Source organism: Scylla paramamosain, chromosome 16 (assembly GCF_035594125.1).
Source record: "Scylla paramamosain isolate STU-SP2022 chromosome 16, ASM3559412v1, whole genome shotgun sequence".
Lineage (NCBI taxonomy): Eukaryota > Metazoa > Arthropoda > Malacostraca > Decapoda > Portunidae > Scylla > Scylla paramamosain.
Window position 1 is genome coordinate 1,539,932 of NC_087166.1, and position 27,569 is coordinate 1,567,500.

The 27,569-nt window shown below is 42.0% G+C and overlaps 1 protein-coding gene across 4 annotated transcripts in view; it reads right to left on the minus strand.

Moving 5' to 3' along the window:
- LOC135107884 (homeobox protein Hox-B2-like) overlaps positions 1 to 27,569 on the minus strand; it is a 111,918-nt gene that overhangs the window by 66,835 nt on the left and 17,514 nt on the right. For 2 of the 4 annotated variants that reach the window (XM_064018242.1, XM_064018243.1), the window contains exon 2: positions 8,056 to 8,130. The exons of the other annotated variants lie outside the window; for them this stretch is intronic. In XM_064018242.1, the coding sequence (XP_063874312.1) occupies positions 8,056 to 8,130 (75 nt within the window). The remainder of the gene's footprint in view (positions 1 to 8,055; positions 8,131 to 27,569) is intronic. 4 annotated transcript variants of the gene reach the window in all.

Genomic DNA, 27,569 nt, shown 5'->3' on the forward strand with positions numbered 1-27,569 from the left:
AATACATAAGACAAGAAAAAAAAATAGAAGTCAAGGATTATTTTTCCATCTCGCGATCGGTGAGGCCGTGCGAAGATAATTGGCGTGGGCGTGTCAGAATGAGGCCTTTTTAGTATATCACGATTTTCGGAATCATACACAGCTCGGCAGCCCGGGGCGGGGCAGCCTTCAGCGACACCCAGGTGGAATATAAAGGGACAGCCTGCGGGGCCCATAGTGAAGGCCTTTTATCCTCAGCGTGCAGGACGCGGGGCGGGGAGTGGGTGGGTTTTGGTGGCGGGCCGGGCAGGGAAGAGTCCGCCGCGGCTCAACACCAATGTCACGCGTCCTGCCGGATAATGGCTGCTTTGATCTCGCCGCTGGACCTCCATAGCTCTTGATGAATCAATCGACGGAGGAGTTTCCTTGGGGAGTCGCCCGCGGGTGTGAGCGGCAGGGAGTGTTTGTGCAGGGCAGCGGGCGTGCAGGAAGCGGCCAGCGACCGAGACCGCCCATGAGAGGTTCGGCTCATCATGCTCGCTGCATTACGGGGCTGCACCTTCATGCCGAGGAACGCTGATGCCTGAAAATAGGAGCGGGTGTGGCATAAACAGCCTTGTCGGGGCGTGAGTGTGGCTCGGTGTGGCCAAACCAACATACCGTAGTACGTCGCGCGATCCCACTTTTTTTTTTTTTTTTCCAAGGGTCCGTCACTCCAGGTTCTTCCCGGAAGGGCTGATTGTTGCAATTCCTGGAAGACCACAGGGTCCAGCAAAAGTTTGTTTGATCTGCTATCTCGTCTCATTCAGGCTGTCTTTTTCAGGGCGCGGAAGGGAACGTTCTGCATTGCTTCTGGTACAGGTGAGCACGGCGGGGGTCCCTCTCAGAGCGTTAAATTAACTAGAGGACGACTCTCTCTTTGCTGCTGCTGGTGTGGCGGCGTCAATGAAATCCCCAAGTAAAAGGAAGGCTTGAGCTGATTAGTCACTCTATGTAACTGAAACGACTTATTTTCTATGATGGAAATTGAGCCTTGAAGTGGAAATATATCTACGGTTTACCTTAGGAAAAAAATTGCAGTAGCACAAATATCATAATTCTGTAGAATCTGTAAATAAAGAAAAATAAAAGCACACAGACGAAATAAAAACGATACACACTCAGGCCATGTAAAGAGTCTATAATGTAGATGGTTCGTGGCGGCGTCCAGGTGAGCGGAGTGAAGGAGCTTAACTATAATATCAAAGTAAGCACTGCCTGAAGTCATGTTGAAAAAGGGAATGTCTAGAAAGACAAGTAGTGTTTCAGGTGCTTGCTGTGCCTCTCACTCAGGTGTTAATGCTAATGAACACGTAAAAATTTCCATATTCCTTGAATATCTGCCGTTGACACCTGTGCATCTCCATGCAAATGCAAGTTTTCATGTTTTCATATATGAAGTTAAAGAAAAAAAAAATTCAACGAAATCCTCAGAGTGTGTGCTTGATAACGATCTACTATATTAAAAAGATACGAAACAACTGGTTCACAAATAGAGGTATAGATGACTGGAAAAACAAGTGAGTGGTAATCACGTTGTCGATGTTGACTTAAAATGTTGACTTTTTAAAAGAAGATTAGATAAATTTATGGATTGGTATGATTGGTGTGTGCAGACAAAGACATACATGCTTTATACAGGAACTGCCACGTGTAGACTCATTGAGATCTTGAGCTTCCGCTATCCTCTTACGTTCCGTCACAGCTAAACATCGAGTACAAAGCGTCACATCAGTTACACAAAGACACCACAAAACAGAACATTAATTACCCATAAAAATAAAACCCCATAGCAGGACCTCAGTAACACAATGGAAACAAACCAAACAAACCAGCGCTACCATATTTTCATTCGATCACAGAATCTCAAAAATATCTAGACTTGTTTCAGACCCGCATTTCCTCCACAGCCTCAGCACAGTCCCGCCTCACGCCAGTAACCAGCTTCACGGGAACAGCTTGTCCCACGCCCACATAAATTCATCACACCAGCCTGACAACACTTATGTGGGAAGAAAGGGAGGAAGGAAGGAAGGAAGGAAGGAAGGGAGAAGTGAAGGAAGGAAGGGAGGGGAGAGAGGGAGGGAGGAAAGAAGAGGTAGGTAAAACGGATGGAAGGAATGAAGGAAGGAAGGAAAGGGGGAAGGTTAGAAGGAAGGAAGGTAGGTAGGAAGGAAGGTAGGAAGAGAGGAAAGGAGAAAGGTGGGAGGGTGACAGACTGATAGGAAGGAAGGAAGGAAGGAAGGGATGGTGGGAGAGAGGGAAGGATGAAGCGGGAGATTGGGAGAGAGGAAGGGGGATTGGAAGGAAGGCTGGAAGGTAAGGAGGGAGGCTGGGAGAAAGGAAGGAAAACAGGAAGAGGGAGAGACGAACGGAACGAGGGTGGGAGAAAAGAAAGGCGGAGGAATATGTAGAAGGGAGAGAAAAAGAAGAAGACGAAGAAGAAGACGATGATAATGGTGATAATATTAATGATGGTTGAAAAAGCAGGAAGAAAAAAAGATTAGAAAAGATAGAAACAAAAAGAAAAAGAGAACACAAAAAATGAGTATCAGGAAGAGGAAAAGGAGGAGGAAGGAAAGGAGGTAGGACAAAACCTAAGCTGCAGGATTAAGCATTAAAATAATGGCACCTCGGATGAAAAATTTTCTTTTAACTGCTTTTTTTGTGACTCGGGGAAAATTTAGTATTCATATTTCATCGTGCAAGTTGTTGTTTCCCACTACGGGAGTCCGGGCTCTAAATTCCTTGTCGCGGATTATACGTGTGGGGCGGCGCGGGGCACAGAGACCCCCGTCCATCACGCTGAAGGAGACCCACCACAGGGACACCTAGCGCAAGGGTCCCACCTGGGAAACTCTGCTAATTACGCCCAAGTGAAGTGTTACGATGGGCTTTATAGCAGGTGTACTTTAAAGGTCACTATTATAACTTGATAGGGAAAGAAGAGGAAACATAAGAGGAGGTAAAATAGTGCAGTAATCAGTGAGTAAGTAGCACTAGGAAATAGGAGATATGATAGGACCTATATACAATGCCTTTTATAGGAGCATGGCTTGAAATTTACCATTATTCCTTTATATGAAAAAAAAGAGGGAATTATCTAACTAAAGGAAACATGAGGAGAAATAAAAATCAGGAAATAAAGTGACAATAGGAAAAAAAAATTGATACGACGGACTCATGTCTAGTACCCTATATAGAAGCATGGCTAAATGGGCGTCATTATACCTTTAGAGGAAAAACAAGAGGGAAATATTAAACTAAAGGGAACATAAGAAGAGATGAAATAGTAACCAAGGAATAACGAAGCAGTAGGAAAAAAAATAAGTAATCAAAAATAAGATTACCTGTCTTTAAACATGTCAAAATATAAAAAAAATAGTAAATCAACAGTAACACACACACACACACACACACACGCAACACGTACGAGTATAGATACACGCTGGAAACCTTAATGTATATATGTGTGGCAGCGAGGAAAAGATCGCAACAGTGTCACACCAGCTGTTTCCTTCCATCTCGGGGACGCGGGGCCAAAATGGGAGGAAATGAGGGAAAAGTAGAAGGGGACGGAGGGAGGGAGGGAAGGAGAGAGAGGGAGAGGGAGATAGACAGTAGCTTGGGAATGAAGGGAGGAGAGGAAAGAGAGGAAACTGATAGAATATGGGAGGAATGAGAGACGATGAGAAGGAAAATCAGTATATTACATTTTTTCCTCCAAAGGATTTATTTTATGATATTCTTTAAGCATTTATTTTTTTTCCCACTTGATTAGGGATACAAAATAACAGGCAAAATAAGAGATTAATAACAATATTACTTTGATTACTTAGTGTCAGAAAATTATGTATGACTATTTTAAATACCATTTTTAAGTAGTCTCTGTAGTATATATTTTTTACCTTGATTGCAAATAAAAAGTGAAAGAAGCAATAGAAATCATTGTATTAGATTTATTTATTAATTTATTTTTCTGTACGAGGGACACTGACCTGCTTTAGGACAGCAAAACGTTATATAGAAAAGGCCCACTTCCCAATCCCTACAGAATAAAAAATAAAAAAAATAAATAAATAAAAAATAAATAAACAAATAAAAATAAATAAACCAAAAAGATAACGAAAAAAAAACAACAACAACAAAACACTCCAGATTAGTGAAAAAGGTCACCAGTTTACGAAAGAAAACGTAGGAGCGTCGACTGGCTTTCACACAACACACAGCCATGAGATTATCCCCTAAAATATCATATATGGAAACACATGCAAGGGATGTGTCGGAGGCGGTCGATAGCATCCTCGGTTAATCGTTCTCGTGATCAATCGCTGGAGGTCGTGATGTGTTCTGATGGGGAGGGAAGGAGGGAGGGAGATGGGAGGGCAGCAACGAAGAGGGAGGGCAGGAAGGAGGGAAGATGGGAGGGGAGGAGTACAGGACGGAGATGAGTTGGGAAGGAGAGAGGGAGGAGGTAGGAAAGATGGGAAGGCAGAGAGGAAGAAGGGTGAGGAAGAAGTAAGATTGGAGGGTAGGGATGAAGGGAGATGGGAAGGATGGAGAGAGGAAGAAGGAAGGAAAGATAGGATGGTAGTGATGGAAGAGAGAAGAAGAGAGGAATAAGGGAGAAAAGATGGAAGGGAAGGGATGGAGGAGGAAAGGAGAAATGAAGGAGGGAGAAAAGTGGGAGGAAAGCAATGAAGGAGGGATGGAAGGGAAGGAGAGAGAATAGGAGTTGGAAAGATGGGGAAAAAGCAGCGGAAGAGGGAGATGGGAGGGAAGGAGAGAGAGGAAGGAAGGAGAGATGGGAGGAAAAGGAATGGAGAAAAGAGATGGAAGGGAAGGGCGAAGGAAGGATGAAGGAAAGACAGGAATAAAGGAACAGAGGAAATAGAGGGAAAAGATATGAATAAATATTTTGGAGGGGAAGGAAAAGAAAGATGCAAAAAAATACACCAAACATATGAACACACAAGAAAACAATAGAAAAGGGAAATAAAAGATGAGACGATTGAAAGAGGGAAGAACAAAAGAAAGAAAGAAAGAAAGAAAGAAAGAAAAGAAGGAAGAGAAGGGGAAGGAGAAGAGAAAATAATAAAACACAATTAAGAAAAGATGAAAGAGAGATATACAAACGAAAAAAAAAGAAAACGAAGAAAATATACAATGACTCAATAAAGAAACAAGACAAAAGTAAAGCAAAGAAAACAACAACAATTCATAAAAAAAAAGAAAAAATTGGATAACACATTCTTAGTTTTATCTCCCCAAAGGAAGAAGACACACTGACACAAACCAGAGATGGATAGACAAGAGGTGAACACAAATTTATCTGGAAAATGACACGCACATAACCCAATTGTTTATCATTTCCCTCTGTTCTGAGACGAGACCAATGGAGGGGAAGAAACGGAGGGGAGAGGGAGACACTGGGGAGAGGAAAGGGAGGAAGAGAAGAGAGATACAGAGAAATAAGAAGATTGGGCGGGAAGAGGAAAAGGGATTTAATCAAGAACGAAAGAAAAAGAAAATATACACGGAAAAAAAGGAAGAACAAGGAAAAAGGAAAAAGCAGAAGAAAAAAGGGAAAAGAAAGAAAGAAAAGATGTGGACTGAACTAAAAAGAAGAGCTAACAGATGGAGAGAATGAAAGAAAGACCGGAAAGAAGAGAAAGGAGGAGACGGAAGAACAGAAAAGATAAGTTGAAGAGACAGATAAATGAGAATATAGAAACAATAAGAACAGATAAAGAGAAAGAAAGAATGGAGAGAGAGGAAAACACAGAAGGCAAGAGGAAGGAGGGGAGGAGGGGGGAAGGAAGGCGGCCACGCAGACTTACGGATCCGCCAATGCATAAGGACGCCGATGTATTCTAATCTAATATCTTGTGGTGGTGAGCGGCCGCCACGCCTTCCCTGCGACACTAAGGCCGTATCCCTCCTCCGCCTCACCCTCCACGCCGCCACTAAGCATCCCTCATATAGTTATAGGTGTAACTAAATCATAATATAAGATTGTGGGGTGTGTTCTAGACTTCACTGGGCTTGTAAGTTTGATCGGGTCCTTATACATATATGCTTAGGTTTATTGCTGTTTATCTGTTTATTTTTGTGGTGTAGCAGCAAGAAGCACTTATGCCCTTGTTGCCTGCGCGTCTTTATATTGAAATGTTGCCACGTCGAATCAATGGATCATTTTTGGTGGTCAGTCGGGTCGGTCCTTAATTGTTTCCTTACAAGACAAATGGGCCCACAGTGGCCGACACGCACACACGCACACACACGCACGCACACACACACACACACACACACACACACACACACACACACACACACACACACACACACACACACACACACACACACACAGCTGAGTACATTTGTGTGCGCGTCAGAGCCCGTTCTTCACTTTCTCTTGTTAATCACGTAAAAAAACGAAGAAAATAAGCAAGTAAATAAATAAACAAATAAATACTATAGGTACAACTCTCTCTCTCTCTCTCTCTCTCTCTCTCTCTCTCTCTCTCTCTCTCTCTCTCTCTCTCTCTCTCTCTCTCTCTCTCTCTCTGCATGAAACTTAAACATCATAATATTTCACAATTTCTCTTTATAGGTTACAGTGTCGGCTCCCTTCACATTGCGCTTCATAAATAATCAAACTTACATGGGGTTTCGAAAACAGATATCACCTGGGTATAGAGAGAGAGAGAAAAAAAAAAGCCGGTCACACACACACACACACACACGACCAGCGCTATTCCTCCCCGACCCCCGCCTCACCAAACCACCCTTTTCCGTCACGCCCCAAACGGAATATCAACATTAAGGCTCAGCAAGAACATTATGACGGAAAAAAACACCAAAATCACGTGGAGAGGAAAATGAAATAAAAATAAACCAACACCCATATGAACACGCAACCACCACACTGACCTCTTGCCTTCAAACACGAACTGGAGGTAATGAAGGGAAAAAAAGCAAGGGGGGACGCAATTTATGGTTATTACAAGGGCGTCCTCGTGAAACCTCTGGTGATGTGGATGATGAGGAGTGGGGAAAAAGTGACAGATAATAAAGATCTGGAGGGGACAAAGGAAGCACAGGAAACACGGCCGCTGGTGCTCTGATGTCTCCATTAAGGCTCACTGGTTGAAGGTACAGCTCACCTCCACTGTACACGGGAAGTTTCGAATCAGGTAAAGTTCTTTGATATACATTCCACATTAAGACTTTTTTTTATTAATTTATTTTCTTCTCTATGATGAATTATGTTATGCTGGGTTAGGTAGGCTACATGAGATAAGTGAGGTGAAAAGAAGAGAGGTGAGGTGAAGTGAGCTAAGGTGAGGAAAGGTAAGGTGAAGTATGGCAAAGCAAGGTAAGGAAAGAGAAAAGGAAATGGAAGGGAAGGGATGGAAAGGGAAGGGGTGGGAATGTGATGTAAGGCAAGGTAAACCAAGGTAAGATAAACTGATATAGGGTAAGACAAGGTAAATTCAAGGAAGGCAAAGTAAGGTTAGCTTGAGTTACGTTGGGTTAGGGAATTTTGCCATAGGTGTTGTCATTTTGAGTAGAAAATTTTATGGAGTTTTCGTGAATGGAATGTACCTGATTGGACGGCCACAGAAGGCAGGTGACAAGTAAACGATGACCTAATCACACTTGTCTATAAAGGCTTAAAAAGAAAAAAAAATAACGCAAGGAGAAAATAAGCAATAGTAGGGATTATACATCATAAACCCCAACCACACACACAAAAAAAAAAAAAAAAACAACATGGAACGCCGTTATTTTCATCCATACTTCCATCAACGCATTTTTTATCATTGCAACACAAGACCTGATTTTCTTTTATACTTCTGCTTAAAATCACTAATCAGAATAAAAAAAAAAATCTAATAATTCTCGAGGAAGGGGGAAAAGTCTATGGGTCTGACCTCCAGTATTCGATGTTAAGGAAAAAAAGGATTGCCTCTCGAGTTAACTTCAAAAAAATTGTATCTATGGGTGAACTAAAATGTGTAGATGTTACATTACCGGCAATCATGAACGTCATTTCTTCATTATCCATTACAGTCTCCCACCAAGAGGGGAACGTATGACCGAAAGCAGCTGAGGGAGACAGATAAGACACAGTCAACATCACGACACCTGACCCCCGCACGCACACACTCACACACACATGCTCTCTCTCTCTCTCTCTCTCTCTCTCTCTCTCTCTCTCTCTCTCTCTCTCTCTCTCTCTCTCTCTCTCTCTCTCTCTCTCTCTCTCTCTCTCTCAATAATGGAAATTGAAAACCTTTCCCACTCCACTAACCAGCAAAGGTCAAATAACCCTGATAGAGAACAGGAGAGCGTTACTTCTCCACTCTTTGACACCCGGCAGGTTTCGAAGGTCCTCCCAGGGTTTGAGGTCACGGCATTAGTGCGCCACACAGCCTCCCTCCCTCCATGCCTCCACCTCAACACATGCCCATGCTATAACTATATTGTGATAAAGAGTTGACTTCATGTTTGTGTGTGAAATTAAAAACGGCAAATAGACACTCGGTAGTAAATAACATCAATATTTGAGGATAGTTTTATGGGATATTAAGACACACTAATAAGAAGATTAATGAATGAATTGATGAGTGAACACATCAGTTGATTTCAATTCTACTTATAAAAATAATAATAATAATAATAATAATAATAAAAAAAACTGTCAAATAGCAAATCTATAAAATGACACCACCATTTTAAGATTTTTTTTTTTTTTTAGGATAATTGGGCGATACCTATAATGCAAGACATATAAATGAAAATCTCCAGTCATTGATCAGTCATATTATAAAAAAAAGAAAAAAAAATAGTCCTAGAGATTTATGGCACAGAAAACAAATATTTCTACTCTTTGTATTAGAATGTGTACATAAGACAATTAAATTTCATGTGTGGGGACAGTAACAATCCGAGACTATGATATTACCCACGAGAAAAGAATGCAATTTACTTTATGCATGAGAGGAAATAAACAGAAAAAATCAATAAAATACATGGGTGGGCAAGAAGTATCTCAATCCCCTCATTATTTCCTGATCAAACACTCCACTAGGGAAAAAAAATATATTCCATTGATTTTACACCATTTCCAATAATATCCATCTATCATACCCTTTCCTTACAATTCCTTAATAAATCTCGATGGAAGCAGCAACAGAGGCGGCGGCTCCTCCGTCACCCCCCCTCCTCCCCCCCACGCCCGCAGGATTAATCAGAGCCAAAATATCGAAGAACACAAGCTGAAAAGTCACATTCTGTATTCTAAACAAATTCGCCATATTTATTTCGAATTTTTACGAATACTTTACGCCTGAGTGGAACATTATGAGAGCGCAGACCGTCCAGAGAGTAATGTGTGGAGGAGGAGGAGGAGGAAGAAGAGGAGGAGGAGAAACTAGGCAGAGAAGGAGGACAAGGAAGAAGATAAAGAGGTTAACCAAGAGATAACAACAAAGGAAAGAAAACATGGGGTACACAGGCGGAAAAAAGGCGAAAGGAAGGCAGGACGAGTAAAGCGGAGGAGAAGAGATAAAAAGTAAGGAAGTGTTGACATAAAAATAAAGCAGCTGTCGTGTTTTTCTTCAAGAGAATCGAGGGAAAAAATGCAGCAAGGCAACACAAAATACTTCAGGGAAAAACATGAAGACAAATGGCCATCAACTCGGATAAAATATGCACGATAAATGCACACACACAACACATACACACACACACAAGAATGAAAATCCTCATGACCTCACGACATTTTGCAAACACACACACACACACACACACACACACACACACACACACACACACACACACACACACACACACACACACACACACACAAAGGCTCAAGGTTACGAGGTGCACATATTAACTAATGAAGGGTTTAATTGAATTGGTTGCGGTACGTTGGTGAACACTATCAAGCCGCTGTGTGTGGGGGCGGAGCCTTCGCCTTTGCTACCCTGCATCTCTTACATCACATCACATAGTATAGGTTAAGAAAAAACAACATCATAAGAGTTAAGTTATCTGTTGCTGTTTATTTTATCCTTTGTGTTCAGGTGTCCCGTCTACCTCAAGTCCTCCGTCCGGGATGATTCTCTTATTGGTAGTAAAGGAATATACTTTTCATGTACCTTCCTTTACTGCCAAGAATCACCCTGAACGGAAACTTGGGACAGGCAGGGCAAATGAACGTAAAGAATAAACAACAGCAGGTAATAATGGGAAATGGAAACAAGGCTGGACATTTACAGTTGACAGAGTGTGAGAGAGAGAGAGAGAAAGAGAGAGAGAGAGAGGTGTGGCATTCCAAGGTTGCCAACGTCTGTAAGGGCCTGGCACCTCGGTAAGATTATGGTAAGTATATTAAGCTGATAATTTCCATACAACATTTCCAGCAGTGTCATGAGTTTCTTTCAAGGGATGTACTCTTAGCATTGCCTTGAGCACGGATGGGAGCTCAGAATGTCAAAAGTCCAGTTTCAGAAGTATAAAAGAGAATAAAAGGCTGAAAATTTATCGCAATGGGTGTGAAAAGCTGCATGGAGTTAAGGTTTCTGTTTAATATGGGTTCATGATAAAGACAGTACTCGCGTGGAAATTTAAAAAAAAAAAGGAATAAAGAAGGAATAATTTAGTAAGCTATTTAAACAATGATGAGCAAGACAAAAGAAAAATAAGGTGCACAGAACAAATCTAGTAAGTTACCTCACGTCTCTGACACAACAAGACATAATACCACAAAGAAAAAACACTAGAAATTCCCGTCACTTCAACACTAACGCCAAGACACTCATGAACCCACAACACTAATAGGTACTAAAAAGAACACAAGAATTCAACATTAACACCAAGCCACTCAATATTAACCCAGGCACTGTACCATCCACACCACCACCACCATCACCACCACCACCACCACCACCACCACCACCACTACTCATCTCCCTCCGTAACCCGCCAATGACGCCCTATGAGGTGGATCTAGAGCCTGAAATCTGAAGTCTTCACTATCGCTCATCTAATATTACTCCTCCACCTCGGCTAAAGGAAGACCCCAGAGATTTCAAATTTAAATGAAATATCCTTGAGACTCATCAGTTAATATCCACTGAAGTGTATGTCATGGGGAGAGGAGGAGGGAGGGAGGGAGGGGAAGAGAGAGAGGGGAGAGAGTAAGAGCACGAGAGAGGGAGGGGCTGGAGTGAGAGGCGAGGGGAGAGGCTCAGTGAAGTGGCCTAATTTCCATTATAAAATTTAAAGCAAGGGGAAATGATGAATGGAAAAGAAGGGGGAACAAAAAGGGAGAGAAGAGAAAGGAGGAGGAAGAGGAGGAAGAGGAGGGAGGAGGGAGGGTAGAGAGAAAGAGAAAAGGGCGAGGGGAGAGCAATGGGGAAAGAATCAGAAAATGGAAGGAGACAGGAGAAGAGGACGAGAGAAGGGGGAGGAGAACAAGGAAAAGGGGAGGAGAGATGAAAGGAGATAAGGGGAGGACCTTCCATGAGAGAGAGAGAGAGAGAGAGAGAGAGAGAGAGAGAGAGAGAGAGAGAGAGAGAGAGAGAGAGAGAGAGAGAGAGAGAGAGAGAGAGAGAGAGAGAGAGAGAGAGAGGAGAGAGAGAGACGCTCATACACAAAAACAAGTCCACATATTATACCGCCCCCCGCCCGCAAAAAAAAAAAAAAAGAATGAAAAAAAGAAAAAAAAACAATATTTCGAACTAAAGAGAGAAAAAAGACGGAGGAGGACGACGAGAAACAGAGAGAGAGAAAGAGAGACAGAGAGAGAGAGAGAGAGAGAGAGAGAGAGAGAGAAAGAGAGACTAAAGGTAGGGAGGGAATAGGGGAAGCTCGTCGGCTCGTCTTCCAGCCAAAACTCATCTTAGTAAGAGAAGTCGTTGTTCTGTTCAAGGCAATGTGAGGCGCAACCCTACTTATCAGATTGAAATTTTTGGGGAGTGGGAGGGCGAGAGCGAGAGCGAGAGCGAGAGAGAGAGAGAGAGAGAGAGAGAGAGAGAGAGAGGAGAGAGAGAGAGAGAGAGAGAGAGAGAGAGAGAGAGAGAGAGAGAGAGAGAGAGAGAGAGAGAGTATACAGGGAGGGAGGGTAAGAGGATGTCTGCCAGATTTTCGTAATGTGGCTCTGGTGATGATGGAGATGAGTTGTGTGTGTGTGTGTGTGTGTGTGTGTGTGTGTGTGTGTGTGTGTGTGTGTGTGTGTGTGTGTGTGTGTGTGTGTGTGTGTGTGTGTGTGTGTGTGTGTGTGTGTGTGTGTGTGTGTGTGTGTGTGTGTTGTGGTGTGTGTGTGTGTGTGTGTGTGTGTGTGTGTGTGTGTGTGTGTGGTGAAATAAAAAGTTGAGCGGCATGAGGAGACTTAGCAGATCAAAGAGAGTGTGATGGTGTGATGTGATAGTGTCTGGTGGTGGTGGTGGTGGTGGTGGTGGTGGTGTCTGGGATGAGTTGAATAATGTGAACAATAAATGTGAGAGTGGAAATAATGGCCTTCATTTCTGAGTGTAATGGCAAGATTGGGCAACACGAGTGACTATAATGACAGGCAACGAGCAAGTGAAGTAATGTGACCAGAAATACCCCACAGAAAAGTAACAGAAATAAAACCGTGCCAAAAAAAAAAAGAAAAAAAGAAAAAAAAACGCTAATAAAGATTGAAAGAGTGATACGCAAAGATATTTCATCCAACACAGCTAATTTTTCCTACATTATACCCTAATTCATGACACAGACAAACAAAGTAATAGAAATCAAGCTAATTTTTTTCATACATGACACAAGATTTCATGACACTTATGACTAGAGTACCAATAGAAATTAAACAATGAAAATAACCAACAAAATGAAGGACAGACAGACAGACAGACGGACAGACGGACAAAAATTTTACTCATCATAGCAAATCTCCCACATTACACTAAATTTTACGATACGTATGAGTTTAATAAAAATGAAAATACAAATCCACAAATATGAATGAAAAAAAAAAAAAAAATCTTAAGTCTGGGAACGCTAGACGAGCCACGCTGCTAGCCACGTGTATGTATGTATGTATGTACGTATGGAGGATGTATGTGTACGTGTATAGGTTTGTGTACGAGGATATGAATGTGTGTATGTACGCGGATACGAGAATGTGTAAGATGGTGACTACGTGAATATTAATCACAGGTAATCGTGTTGTGTGGAGGCCGAGGACAGGAACACGATGGCATTCCCTTCCCCGTGGCACGATTACTCCTCCCCATCACCTCCACACTCAGGCCTCCTCCAAGCCTTACCTCCCACAGACTCGCTCTCCTCCTCCTCCTCCCTCCTCTTCTCTTTTTCTCCTCACACTCCATCATTCATCTTCAATATTTTCTGTACTTCCTTGTATTTTGGCATTATTCATCTTTTTCTTCACTCATCTTAGAAATATCTTTACGACTCTCTCTATTCTCATCCTCCTCCGCCTCCGTTTCTTTATCGGTTAGCAATCTCTCTCTCTCCTCTCTCTCTCTCTCTCTCTCTCTCTCTCTCTCTCTCTCTCTCTCTCTCTCTCATCGATATTTCTTCACTCCTCCCACATTCCCTTCATTTCTTTACATTCTTGCCTCCCACGCACCTCTTCACCTTCCTCCCTTTAACTAACACCTTCATCTCACCCCACATTACCTCTGCACTTCTCACCTTCACACACGTCACCTCACTTCACTCACTTCACCTCTCCCTCCCCTCCCCACCTCTCCCTCCCTTCCCCACCTCTCCCATCCTACATCACATCTCTCTAACTCTTACTCTCTGTAATCATACACACAGACAAACATACCAACTTGTCTGCCACGTCCTCTTCCTCCTCCTCCTCCTCCTCCTCCTCCTCCTCCTCCTCTGGCTCACCCTCTCACCTCTCTTCCCTTTCCGTTCCTTTCCGTTCCATCAGCACATCTTCCTGTCTCTCAGTCCCCTCATCACCTCTGCTCCTTACCCTCTTATTCCCTCACAAACACACGTACACACACACACAGACATGTCTCTCCTCCTCCTTCCCTTTCCTCCTGTCAAATCATAGCCCGAGTCAACATACCTTTCTGAATCACCCTTACCTTACCTTGCCTTGCCTTACCTTCCTCCCTTACACCCTTACAACACCCTTCCCTCATTCCTCTTCTCCTACCTTTCCACTTTCCAACCCAACGGCTGTACCACCTAACCTAACCTATCAGTACCCCCACACCAGCCACCTCCCAGCCTCCCCTAGCCGCCCCCTACCCCCAAAAGGCACATCCCCCGCCCCTGCAACATCGACATAAATTACTCTAAACCCTTGTTAGTGCGATGAAAGAGAATTACTTGTAGGAATCACCGGTGAAAACATAAAACTTGTAAATGGGGCCTCGGGTGATGCTAAATAACCACCTCGCCGCCCCGGAAAATCCCTCATTCACATTTTCGAGTTTAAGTACGGAGCATGGTATAATTTATGGGGGGAGGAGGAAGGGTAGAGAGAGAGAGAGAGAGAGAGAGAGAGAGAGAGAGAGAGAGAGAGAGAGAGAGAGAGAGAGAGAGAGAGAGAGAGAGAGAGAGAGAGAGAGAGAGAGAGAGAGAGAGAGAGAGAGAGAGAGAGAGAGAGAGAGAGAGAGAGAGAGAGAGAGAGTAGGGATGCAATAACGAGTCTTTTTTCTTTTTTCTTTTTTTTTTTTTTGAGAGGGGAAAGAAAGTGAATATTAAACTAGTAGTGCTTGAAGAAGGAACGAAACGTATAGATATCTCAAACTGGAGTGTGTAAAAGAAGGAATTAATATAGACAGCTGGATAAGGAAATGATCATCTCCCTTCTATAATGAAAGTACATAATATACAAATGCAGAGATGATAAAAAAACATAATAAATAAATGAATAAATGAATATCAAATAACACGAAAAACAAAACAACTTATTCTCTTGCATAAAAAACACCATCTCCTGTATTACGTTAACGAGGGAGACACGTAATACCTCTTTCCTCCTTGCTCTGTTTCACGCTCAATTAAGTTCAGATTTATGAAAGTTCAAAAGTGTAAATTGTACTCAGAACATGTATAGAAAAAAGGTCAACCCAGAAAAAAAAAAAAAAGACAGAAGATGCAAAAAAAGATGATAACTTAACTCAATATATTATAAAGAAAAACTGAAGAGAAAAGACAGCAGAAGAAAACGCAATGTAACATAATATTTTTTAACACAGAAAACGGGAGCAAGAAGACAGAATCAGAAGACAACCTAATCCAATATATAGGACAGAAAACAGAGGAAGAAAGACAAAACAGATATCATACTAAAATATTTGACGCAAAAAAAAAAATGTACATAGAAGAAAACACGTCAATATTTTTACACAGAACGAAACAAAAAAAAAACAAAAAACGAAAATTGCCTTGCGTAATAGAAAGAACAGAAGGAAAAGAAGAAAAAAAATGACGAAATAAGAGTTAAAATTTACGGTGACACAGAAACAAGAAACGTTGAAATAACAGACAGAGAAGGAAGAAACGTCAAAATAATGGAAATAGAACTGAATGAAAATAAGGTAATAAGGAAAAAGGACATTAAGATTCAGTCAAGTGTAAAATATGTAACCCACTTTTTACTTAGTTTATTTATTTATATATTTTTTTTTTTTCATATTTATACAAGTAACATTTTGTGACAAGAATTACCACCAGACAAAAATCTTCACATACATCGCACGTGATTCCAGTCAAGAAAATAAATAAACAAATAAAAAAATAAATAAGCAAAAAAATAAATAAATAAATAAAAATGAGTGCTACGTGAAAAAAAGAACAATTATGGCTACGAAGTTAAAAATATGGCTAGTAAATGCAAGAAGTAGTTAGGACAAGTGAGAAAAGAGAAAATGACAGTTGTTATAGTGAACGCAAGAAAAATATGACTAGAAGATGCAATAAGCACAAAGAATCCACATCTACTATCGCCTGCATTGTCTTCTAATATCATCTCCTTGTAAGGCATGTGAACTTTCTGATTTCGACCTCTTTCTTTCAAGCTACACTGACCTTTACTGCTTATTATTACCATTTTTTTAAGAGAGAGAGAGAGAGACGTGCAGCAGGATTTTAAAGTCTAATTTCCTCATTTTCCTCATTCGTTCGTCAGAAACCAGAAGTACAGCAGGAATAATAAAACAAAAAAATAGATGAATTAATACCTAGGCTTTTTCTTTTATTTATTTATTTATTTTTTCGATTGGTTTACTGCGCTGTTCCGTTTGTTTTTGTTCTCTTTTGCCTTTACGTGTTCAGTTATTTTGCTTGTGGTGTTGTGTTGTGCCCTCACTCTTTCCGGATCTGCCGGCTTGTACTGCGTTCATAGTATTCAATGTTCTGTTGTGTTGATGTGCAAGTCCACGGGTAAGGGAGACTCAGTAGGATAGACTGTGCTGCTGTGATGTACAAGCGAGGTTGTGACTGTTAGCTCCTTCACCGCTAGACAATATTTTCCCTCATCATCCACAATTTTTCATTCTTTTTTTGTACCACTCTTAAAAAAAAAAAAAAAAAAACAAGTTGTGTAGCTCAAACAAGACAAACTTATCTATTTTTGTTCCTGTGTGCATATTATCACAGTGCTCTCAATGATAACAAAGGATACAACACTAATAGGCTTAGAGAAAGGCAGTGAGTGTTCTGTCAGTGAGGAGGGAAAATGTGTAGAACGAGGCGCGCTGTGTTGTGGTCATGTAGCAGGTGTGAAAACGAGAATAAAATTATGTGCTTTGCTGTGTGTAATGAGAGTGAGGAGTCGGAAGTGGGCGGGGAGGGAGGGAGAGAAAAAGTAGTATGCTCTGGTGTAGTTGGTTGGGGAATTGCAGAGCTGTCGAGAAGGTGAAGGAGTCTTGTTATCAATGAATGCCCAGGAAATTGTGTAAAATTATTCAGTAGATGGTGGATGGAGGAAGGCAAAGTGGATGATGGTGATTGTTTAAAGCAGAATGAGTGTTGCATTGTAAGACACAAAAGAAAGAAAAAAAGATGAAGGATGTAGAGGAATATGGTGTCCTGTTAGATATGAAACTGTAAGACTGTAACACTGAGGAAGATGAAGGTAAACGTAGGAAGATATGGTACTTGTTGGATGAAAACGATTGTAAGATTCCACGAGTGAAGAAAATGGAGGGTAAGATAAGAAAAAAAAAAAAAAAAAGTAAAACTGCAAGAATTCGGAGGAAAATAAAGGGTGGATGAATATAGGCGAGTTCAATGTTTTAGGACGAGAAACTGTAACTGTAACTGTAAGATTGCAAGACAGGAGGGAAAGGATGACGGTTAAGGAAGGATAAGTAATATTCTGTTAGATAAGAAATGGTGCAAGATTATAGTGAAGTGGTGAACAGAGAGATGGAAGGTGATGGTGATGGTGGGATGGAGGATGGAGTGTGCAATCGTGATGTTCTGCTGTGTACAAGTAAGAAAATTTGAGTTAAAAGTGATGCCGTTGTATTATAACTGAAGGGATGACGAGGGGATATAAGATTAGAGAGAGCAGTGGATACATTAGAAGGAAAGAAGAGTGATGATGTGATGGTGATGCAAAGATGGTGTAAGGGTGATAGAGTGGCTGATTAGGTTCTTGTTATAAATGGGTGGATGAGAAAAGGATGTAAGACTAAAATTAATGGTGGATACAGTGGAAGAAAGTGAAAGAGGGCAGGTGATACTGTGATGGTGATGGAAGTTATATACTGCTGGAGGTGGAGTAGGTGTGGAGGGGGATGATTAGAAAGGGTTTAAGATCTAAGTCAACAGTGAAGGAGTGAGGGAGACGAAGGGCGTGAAGTGATGGTGAGATGAAATGAAATGGACGTAGAGGGCGATGATGAAAAAGGGTGTAAGATCGGAGCCAACAGTGAAGGTGGAGGGAGATGAGGGGGCGGGGATGTAGAGTGTGGTGGTGTGATGGTGTTCTGTTGTGGTGTACTGGCAGGGGTGATGGAGGTAGTGGGGGCGGCAATGGAGGGGGGCTGCGGGGCTCGGGATGGCCGGGAGTCACCATCTGGAACTCCCCTCCGTCAGTAACAGTGAGAGAGAGGAGGGGAAGTTTGCATAAAAGTTTGAGGCGCAATAGTCTAATTAAACCCTTAAATCAAAACTGGCCGGGCGTTTAGCCTTGAAGGAGAGAAAATGTGTTAGGAGAATGAATTTAGAAATGAAATATATTGATAATTTTTTTCTTGTTTATTATTTCTTGAGTGTTTTCTTTTTTTTATGGGGATTGTTAACGTACTCTTTTATTTTCTTTCATTCTCCATAGGACTGAGTAATGGATGGGATAGTACGTGTGTGGTGGTGGTGGTGGTGGTGGTGGTGGTGGTGGTGGTGGTAGTGTTAAGAATGGAAATAAAAAGATAGTTTGTAGTTATTTTTCATTTCATCAAATTTCTCATACCTTTACTAAGTCTTGTTCCTCGTTTCTCCCCCACTCTCTCTCTCTCTCTCTCTCTCTCTCTCTCTCTAACACACACACACACCCTCTCTAACACACACACACACACACAAGTAAATACACGTATCACTCACACATTTTCCTACACGCGTAAAATCACATTTCCCGAAAAAAAAAATCACCGGCTGATGAAGAAAAAAAAAGAAAAAAAAAGAAATGGAGGCTCTAGGATGAAGAACCTCTGAATGGATTTATTCTCACCCAATGAAAAAAAAAAAAAGAAAGATAAAAAATAAAAGACAGGTGCGGATGAACACTTAAAAATCCACCAAGTAGTAGTAGTAGTAGTAGTAGTAGTAGTAGTAGTAGTAGTAGTAGTAGTAGTAGTAGTAGAAATAAAAATAAAACCGAAACAAAAATAAAAGTAGAATTTCTTACCATTCTTTTCATTCCACATTACGAGTCACGGGAAAGTTAATGATTTATAGATGAATGAAGAACATTTATTACATCTCTCTCTCTCTCTCTCTCTCTCTCTCTCTCTCTCTCTCTCTCTCTCTCTCTCTCTCTCTCTCTCTCTCTCTCTCTCTCTCTCTCTCTCTCTCTCTCTCTCACCTCCATCTCAGCGTCACCCACTCCGTCAGGGTGCCGGGCCGAGGAATTACTCAAGTAAAAACATTCAGAACAGAAGGTACAACTTTATCCATCCTGCTAAAGTTTCTCGACCTCTTTATCGCTCTTCTCTCTCTCTCTCTCTCTCTCTCTCTCTCTTCTCTCTCTCTCTCTCTCTCTCTCTCTCTCTCTCTCTCTCTCTCTCTCTCTCTCTCTCTCTCTCTCTCTCTCTCTGTCCCTCCCGCCGTCAAGCTTCCATTGTGATAATTACTTTTATATCTTGAGAATTGTGTCCCCCGGAGAAATACATATAATTTCGGTAGTTTTTCATCACAGCTCGTCAGTCTCGTGTGTGTGTGTGTGTGTGTGTGTGTGTGTGTGTGTGTGTGTGTGTGTGTGTGTGTGTGTGTGTGTGTGTGTGTGTGTGTGTGTGTGTGTGTGTGTGTGTGTGTGTGTGTGTGTGTGTGTGTGTGTGTGTGTGTGTGTGTGTGTGTGTGTGTGTGTGTGTGTGTGTGTGTGTGTGTGTGTATATATAAAAGTATTATGGGGTGTACTTAAAGTCTTTTCTCATAAGTATAAATACTCGTATAAATAGAAGTGTATAATCCTTACTCTTACTTATTTATTAACAACAACAACAACAACAACAACAACAACAACAACAACAACAACAACTACTACTACTACTACTACTACTACTACTATCATTACGACTTCTACTACTACCACCACCACCACCACCACCCACCACCACCACAACCACAACCACTCCATACCCCAACCATCACACCACCACTCCTACTCCCACAACCACCGCCATCACCGCCGGAGCATCCTCACATCCCCCAAGCAGCCCGGCGCCCCTCCTGACCCGGTCACCCCCACGCCCTCACTCCACCTCGGCCGCTGACTCTGACTAAAATCCCGGCGCAGGGTCCTTCATCACCTGGTTCTCCCCTCGGCATTCCACTAATAGAATAAATTGGGTCCCGGTGGCGGAAAAGAGTGCACCGTTGTGAAGAAATTACTAACCGCAGCTGCAGAGGCGAAACATTTAATTAACTACACCGGAATATCTTAACAGGTAGCAGGTGTTATGAGGCATGTGCTGAAAGGTCTTGTGTGTGTGTGTGTGTGTGTGTGTGTGTGTGTGTGTGTGTGTGTGTGTGTGTGTGGTGTGTGTGTGTGTGTGTGTGTGTGTGTGTGTGTGTGTGTGTGTGTGTGTGTGTGTGTGTGTGTGTGTGTGTTGTAATTGAAGGGGTGTTTAGGTTATTGTTATTGTTGTCATTGCATTAATTGAGTTTTTTTCTTATTTATTTTCTATTCTATTATTATTATTAAATTCATTGCTAGTCTTCTTTGACTGCCTCTTTTTGTATCTATTGTTGTTAGTTTTCTTATATTATTATTATTATTATTATTATTATTATTATTATTATTATTATTATTATTATTATTATTATTATGAGCATTGTTTTTATACATTGGACGTCTGGAATTGATAAACTTTACGCAAAACACACACACACACACACACACACACACACACACACACACACACACACACACACACACACACACACACACACAAAGTTTTATTCTTTATCAAAGCGATCATAACATAGCAGCAGCAGCAGCAGCAGCAGCAGCAGCAGCAGTAGTAATAGTAGTAGTAGTAGTAGTAGTAGTAGTAGTAGTAGTAGTAGTAGCGGTAGTAGCAGCAGAAAAGAGAGAGAGAGAGAGAGAGAGAGAGAGAGAGAGAGAGAGAGAGAGAGAGAGAGAGAGAGAGAGAGAGAGAGAGAGAGAGAGAGAGAGGAGAGAGAGAGAGAGAAACCCCCTTCTTAAGAGTCGCGCGGCAGCCATTTGCAGTAATAAAGATGCCGGTCGGGGAAGTTATTGTAATTTGAGCCACACATTTACACCTCTTCCCCATTGTGAGAACATATGATTTAATCGCAGTCGCTGAATGGAGCTCGCCGGCCCATGAGTTTCTGCACTTTTTTATGCATTAAATTTCCCCTTTTCGCAACGACCACTGGTGTTACTGAGGGAGAGAAAGAGATAGGGAGAAAGGGAGGAAGGGAGGATGAGGGGCAAGAAAAAAAGGTGTGAGGGGAGAGAAAAATGTTGGAATTGTCTTGTTTTTGGTTCTGATATTCTTGCCTTTTTCTTCTTCTTTAAGGGTGATGGTGATGGTGATGGTGGTGGTGGTGGTGGTGGCTGTGGCAACGGTGTGGTAATGGAGGCAGTGGTAGTTGTACAGTGATGTGGGGTTATAGTGTTGTAACATTCTATTAGTACACATTACATGGTCTGGTGCCGTATTAGCGAATGTACGAATGGTGATGTTCTTTTCTTAGTACTCTTGGTGATGGTGGTGGTGGTGGTGGTGGTAGTGGTGGTGACGGTACATAACACAAGGTACTCTACTCACACTCCAGGTGGAAATGAGGTCAGGGAGTCAACAAAGGCGAGCAGGTGCGGTAGAATTTAGGTACAATTTGCTCACCTCTTCAAGTTTTAATGGCAAGATACAAACTCATTTTTTTAAAGGCGCCAAAGTAAACTGAACATTATCGCTGGATTGATTGTGTTTCGGTGTTGTGGGGAGCTACGTAACATTTTACAGCATTCTTTTACAACACTCTTAATTTTCAATCAATTCTACAAAGTTACAAAATGCTTACATAGTGTAGTTTTTGTAATGCTGAGTGATAGTGCATAACAGTGACCAATCCTGTATCCCTCAGTGTGATTTACGGTGATATTCTGTGACTGACACCCAATGAAAACAAGGCTGTGAGGGTTTCATGACGCCACTCCACGCCTCATGCAAATATTCACGTGACCAAGAGCTCCGTATAAACCCATGGCGGTACTTTCATCTTCATTGCGCTCTGTATTGTTTTATAATGTTATGTCGTCAACTCTCTAGAGAACATACAGGTGTAATATTTAGTGTAACAGACTAATAAAACCGGCGTAAAACTACATAACTGAAATTACTTAACATAACAGCGGTACTTTAAATGCAGCGGACCCACATAACTACTGTAGTGCAAAAGAATGTACACCCCACACCGATACTTTACATTTTACACAGTGCTTTATTCTCCAGATAGCTACACATACACCAAAATGACAGACACAACACACCTTCTAATAGTACAGCGCAGAGTGTTAAAATACAAACTTAGACGCTCTTGGGTAACATAAACACTGATATTGCGGTAGGACACCCGATAGCTAACACCTCACGGCATTAACACGGACTTCCGGCGACTCACACGATACATTCACTCATTACGCTGCCCTTGAAAGGAAACCCGGCCAAGTGGTCTTTCATTACAGCGGAACCTCGTGTTGCTGGAGAAAGTGGAGCCCGACCCTCGAGTCTGCATTATCTAACCGCCAGGCAGAACACGGTACATTACATGATTACTCCGCGGATAAGCTTTACTTTTCTGCTTTTATATTGGGGAGTACTAAGTCACTGAGACACACGAGGGAATGTGTCACGGTATTACCTGTGTGTGGATTCCTAGAGACCTTGACCAGAAATGCTTGTGTTAGTTCAAGAATTATGGAAATTGTGAATATATACTTGAAAGAGGAACTAAACAAAAATTGTAGATAAATCATATTAAATCTTGTTGATATAAATTTCGGTATAAATATCCAAGCAAAAAAAAAATGTTACTCTGTTAATTTAAAATTATGGAAATGGTCAATATATTCTTCAAGGAAATATTGAATAAAAACTGTGAATAGATTATCTTAAAGTAAGATTCATTATAAATATTCAAAACTGAGCACTGAATAAGACTTTCTGTGTTTTTTAGAGTTTTAGTAACTAATTAAACACACACATATCTTTCATGAAGGTGGTGGTTGAAGGGGTTATGACTGTAATGACATGGTGATGACGATGGTGATAATAGCAACCAATAATGAAAGTAAAATGATGATGATGATGATAATGATGATGATGATGATGATGATGACCAGACAACACCAGCAGACCTAAACAAAAGAAAGAGCGGAATAAACAAACTATACGATATAAGAGAGAGAGAGAGAGAGAGAGAGAGAGAGAGAGAGAGAGAGAGAGAGAGAGAGAGAGAGAGTCAGTGTAATCTATATAGAGGAGAAATCGACAGTGGAGTGAGGGCGGCGGCTCCTCGCGGCCTTCCCGACGCGGCTACACGAGACCCAACATATTCCGGGAGATTCCGGCGGCGCTTTTTACGAGGAGACCAAAACAAAGAGAGAAAGGGAAGCAGGATGGGAGAGAAGAGAGAAAGAGCAGCGAGTTATTGCCCCGCTTTGGAAGGCGAGAAGGAAATCATTGTGAATTATGAATATTTTGTTTTTTTTGAATACCATGGAAAAAGGGTGAGTGTGAAGATTCACCATTTTTTTCTCCCCCCTTTTCGTTCAGGCCATTCTCGAGGCCTGGGTTTATGTGGGGTGCCGGGAAGCCTCAATGGCAGGCCGAGGCTACGTGGGTTTAATTAAAAGTTGCATGTTTTTCCACCTTAAGGCTCGAGTGAGGCTTGAGTGATGGCAGAGTGTGGCGCGAGGGCTTGGTTGGCGCTCTCTCTCTCTCTCTCTCTCTCTCTCTCTCTCTCTCTCTCTCTCTCTCTCTCTCTCTCTCATCTCTCTCTCTTTCACACACACACACACACACACACACACACACACTTAAATAACTCTTTAAATTCCTCTTTCTAGATAATCTAATTTTATGTTGAATAATTGCTTGACTTGACTTGATCGATTGATTGATCAACGGATAGAATGACAGACAGACAGAAAAATAAACAAAAGAAAGATACAGACAAAACAAAAAAATAGACAGACGGACAAAAAGGCAGACAGATAGACAGAGAGAGATAGACAGATAGATAGATAAGTAGATAGATGTATAAGTTAATAGACAAACAGATAGGTAATCATATAGAAACAAAATAAAACGTTGAAAGAAGACAAAAATATTGGTATACGCGTTTAAAGGAAAGAAAAAAAAAATAAACAAAACATGGACAGATATACAGATATACTAGAAGAGAATATACCCATAACATAATCATATTACAAACAAAACTAATAAACAAATCAACCATAAACATACACACACACACAACTGATCCTTTTAAAACACCACTATGAAGCACACAACACCACGAGAAACCATTCATTTAAGCCTTATCTCACACACACATACACACACATCACACACACACACACACACACACACACACACACACCAACACAGAGTATTGAGGCGCGTGATGAATGACGGAACACCACACACACACACACACATCCTCAGCCTGGGCGCCGCGGGAAGCTCCTCGGGGGTGCCATGGAGAGCCACCACCATATGTATTAACTCCGCCATCTCAGGATATGAAGAATTCGGTATCATATCTCCGCTAACTCAGAGAAGCAGCAGACAAGCAACCTTTTTCCCATTAATCATCGCCTCTCCTTCCACGCCAGCAGCTCTACGCCCCGGGGACACAAGGGCCGGCCGCACCTCGCCACTCGACCCACCAAGGATGCGAACTGTATATAAGAGAAATTAAATGGTGAGACGCGAGGAAATCAGTATTGCTGGGAGGTGAGTCACGGTTTTTTTTTTCCTTTTTTTTTTCCTTTTCTTTTTGTCTAAGGAAGGATGTTTTATTATTTTTCCTTGTTGTCGTTTACTTTGCGTTCGTTTCTGCATTTTTTTTTTGAGTACATTTCTTACTCTCTTTTCTTTCTCTCTCTGTCTCTCTCTCTCTCTCTCTCTCTCTCTCTCTCATCCTCTCTCTCTCTCTCTCTCTCTCTCTCTCTCTCTCTCTCTCTCTCTCTCTCTCTCTTCTTTCAGTCTTTTTCTCAGTTTTCTTTTCTGTTTGTCTCACCATTTTATCTGTTCCCTCATTCTTTTTTTCCTAGTCTCTCTTTTTCTGTTTTCCTTTCATCCAGTAGTCTGCCTCTCTTAGTCTTTTCTTTCCCATTCTTTCCTTTTTTTTTTCCTGCCGTCTAATCTGTCTCTCATTCTTTCTCAATCTCCCTTCTGTTTTCCTCTCACCATCTAATCTGATTCCAAATTTTTACTTTTTTTTCTCCACTTTCCTTTTGTTTCTTCTTTCACCGTCTACTTTAGCTCTCTTCATTCTTTTTCTCACACTCCTTTTCTATTTTCCTTTCGCCGTCCACTGTTTCCTTTCTTCACCGTTCTTTTCAGCTTTCCTCTCACTGTCTAGTTGTCTTTCCCTCTTTTTTTTTCTCATCCTTCTTTTCTGCCTTCTAATCTGTCCTCTTCCTCTTTCTTTCTGCTTTCCTCTTGTGTAGTCATTCTTTCGCCTTTTTTTTCATTCTGTTTCCCTATTTCACATTTTTTCTTATCTTACTTTTCTACTTTTTTCTCACCGTCTAAGCTGTTTTCCTCCCTCTTTTCTCCCTATTTTCCAATCTTTTCCCCCGCCGTCTGTCCTCCATTCCCTCTTTTCCTCCCTGCAATCTTTCGCTCTCACTGTCTAATCAGTGTCTTTCCCTCGTCTTTTTCTCCACGTCCATCCGATTCTTTCTCCCCACTATCTAATCATTCCCTCTATTTTCTCCGTCCTAGTCCTTCTCTCCCTGTCCTCACTAAACACCACATTAAGCCCTCCAGCCTCGCCATACACATCCACAAACACACACAGGACATAAGCAGAGCGCCCCGGATCCCTTGTTCAGCTTCTCGACTTCCTGAGGTCCTTAAGTGGGGCAAAGTCGCCTAAAAAATAAGGTGAAAAAATACGTATTATTGTACTTCACGAGTGACGGGAGTGGGAAATTGGTGCGGAGGTTGCCGTGGGTACAAGGGAAGGGCCGGGGTGAGGGGAGCCACCGCAAGAGGGGAAGGGAAGGAAAGGGACTCTAGATCGACTCTGGACTGGGAGGGGAGGGCGGGGAGGGGAAAATAAAGGAAGGAGGATAGTCGGCCAGTCCCAACCGTAGAGGGGAAGGGTGGCCAGAGGGGACTGAGGAGACGGAGGGGCGAGGGTGTTAGGGGGTGAGAGCAAGAGAGGGGAGTGCGAGGAGAATGAAGGGAGAGGAAACTTGGTGAGGGGATTCTAGTGAGGGTCGGTGAGAGGAGGCCAAAGGGATATGTATGTGAGGGGAGGAAAATGAGAAGGTGGGGAGGGAGCGAAGAGGGGATGGGCAAAACAGAGGATAAAGGAGCAAGGAACACAATAAAAAAAGGGGGGACAGCTGGAAAAAGGAAACAGATATAAAGAACGAAAAAAAAAATAGGACGCACTGGAGATGAGTGAAAACGTAGAATAAAAAAAAAAAAAAAATTACAGTGCAGCGTAAAGGAACTTAGGGGAGGGGAAAAAATCTGAAAGTGAGATAGATGGCTGACTCTGGGAGGGAGGGAGAGAGGGAGAGAGGGAGAGAGGGCGAGAGGGAGAGGGAGAGGGAGAGAGGGGAGGTAAGTAGGGAGAGAGGAATATGTCACCGCTCCTCTCTTAGCGTGTCATCACACAGACAATGCTACGAACACGTGACGGAGGAGAAATCCTGGTAACTGGAGAGGGAGGGGAAAAAGAAGAAAAAAAAAAAAAACTTGAAACTGTTGCGAAAATTGAGAGAGAGAGAGAGAGAGAGAGAGAGAGAGAGAGAGAGAGAGAGAGAGAGAGAGAGAGAGAGAGAGAGAGAGAGAGAGAGAGAGAGACCAGACTGACAGAGAATACGTAAAATTGAAAGAAAAAACGGACGGAATATAGACACAACACATACAGAATTTACAAGAAGACATGAATTATAAGCAACGAAGAGCTGTACACACACACACACACACACACACACCACACACACACACACACACACACACACAAGAAGGAAATGCATGCAAAGTAACAAACAAGAAAAAATAAATAAATACGCAGACAGGAAATAGAACGAGATGAGAAAAAAAGACAACAAGACCCACAATTACTGCAATATTATCGGCAGGAGAGGATAATTAGTGGAATGAAGTCCTGCCACTGACCCTCGCAGTAATGAAAATACGATGCAAATCCAGTGTAAGAAAACATGATACGAAAAAATAATTACCTTTACCTGAAATCGGAAGTGAAGAAAGTTATCAGTAAAATGAGACGAAACGAACGAGAGAGAGAGGAGAGAGAGAGAGAGAGAGAGAGATGAGAGAGAGAGAGAGAGAGAGAGAGAGAGAGAGAGAGAGAGAGAGAGAGAAGGGATGGAGAAACGGAAAGGAAGGGTTAGAGAGAGGAAAGAGAGAACAGAGGTGAGGACAGAGGGAGGGAATGAGGAAGTCAGTAGAGGGAGGGAGGGGAGGTGGTGAGGGAGGTGGGGAGGGAGGGGGTAGGTTGCTTTATGAGGGTGACGAGCCTCTCAAGACCACAACCCATCAGGCCCCGACTCTGGTGATGATTGATTTAGCTGCGGCGGATCACAGGGCCTC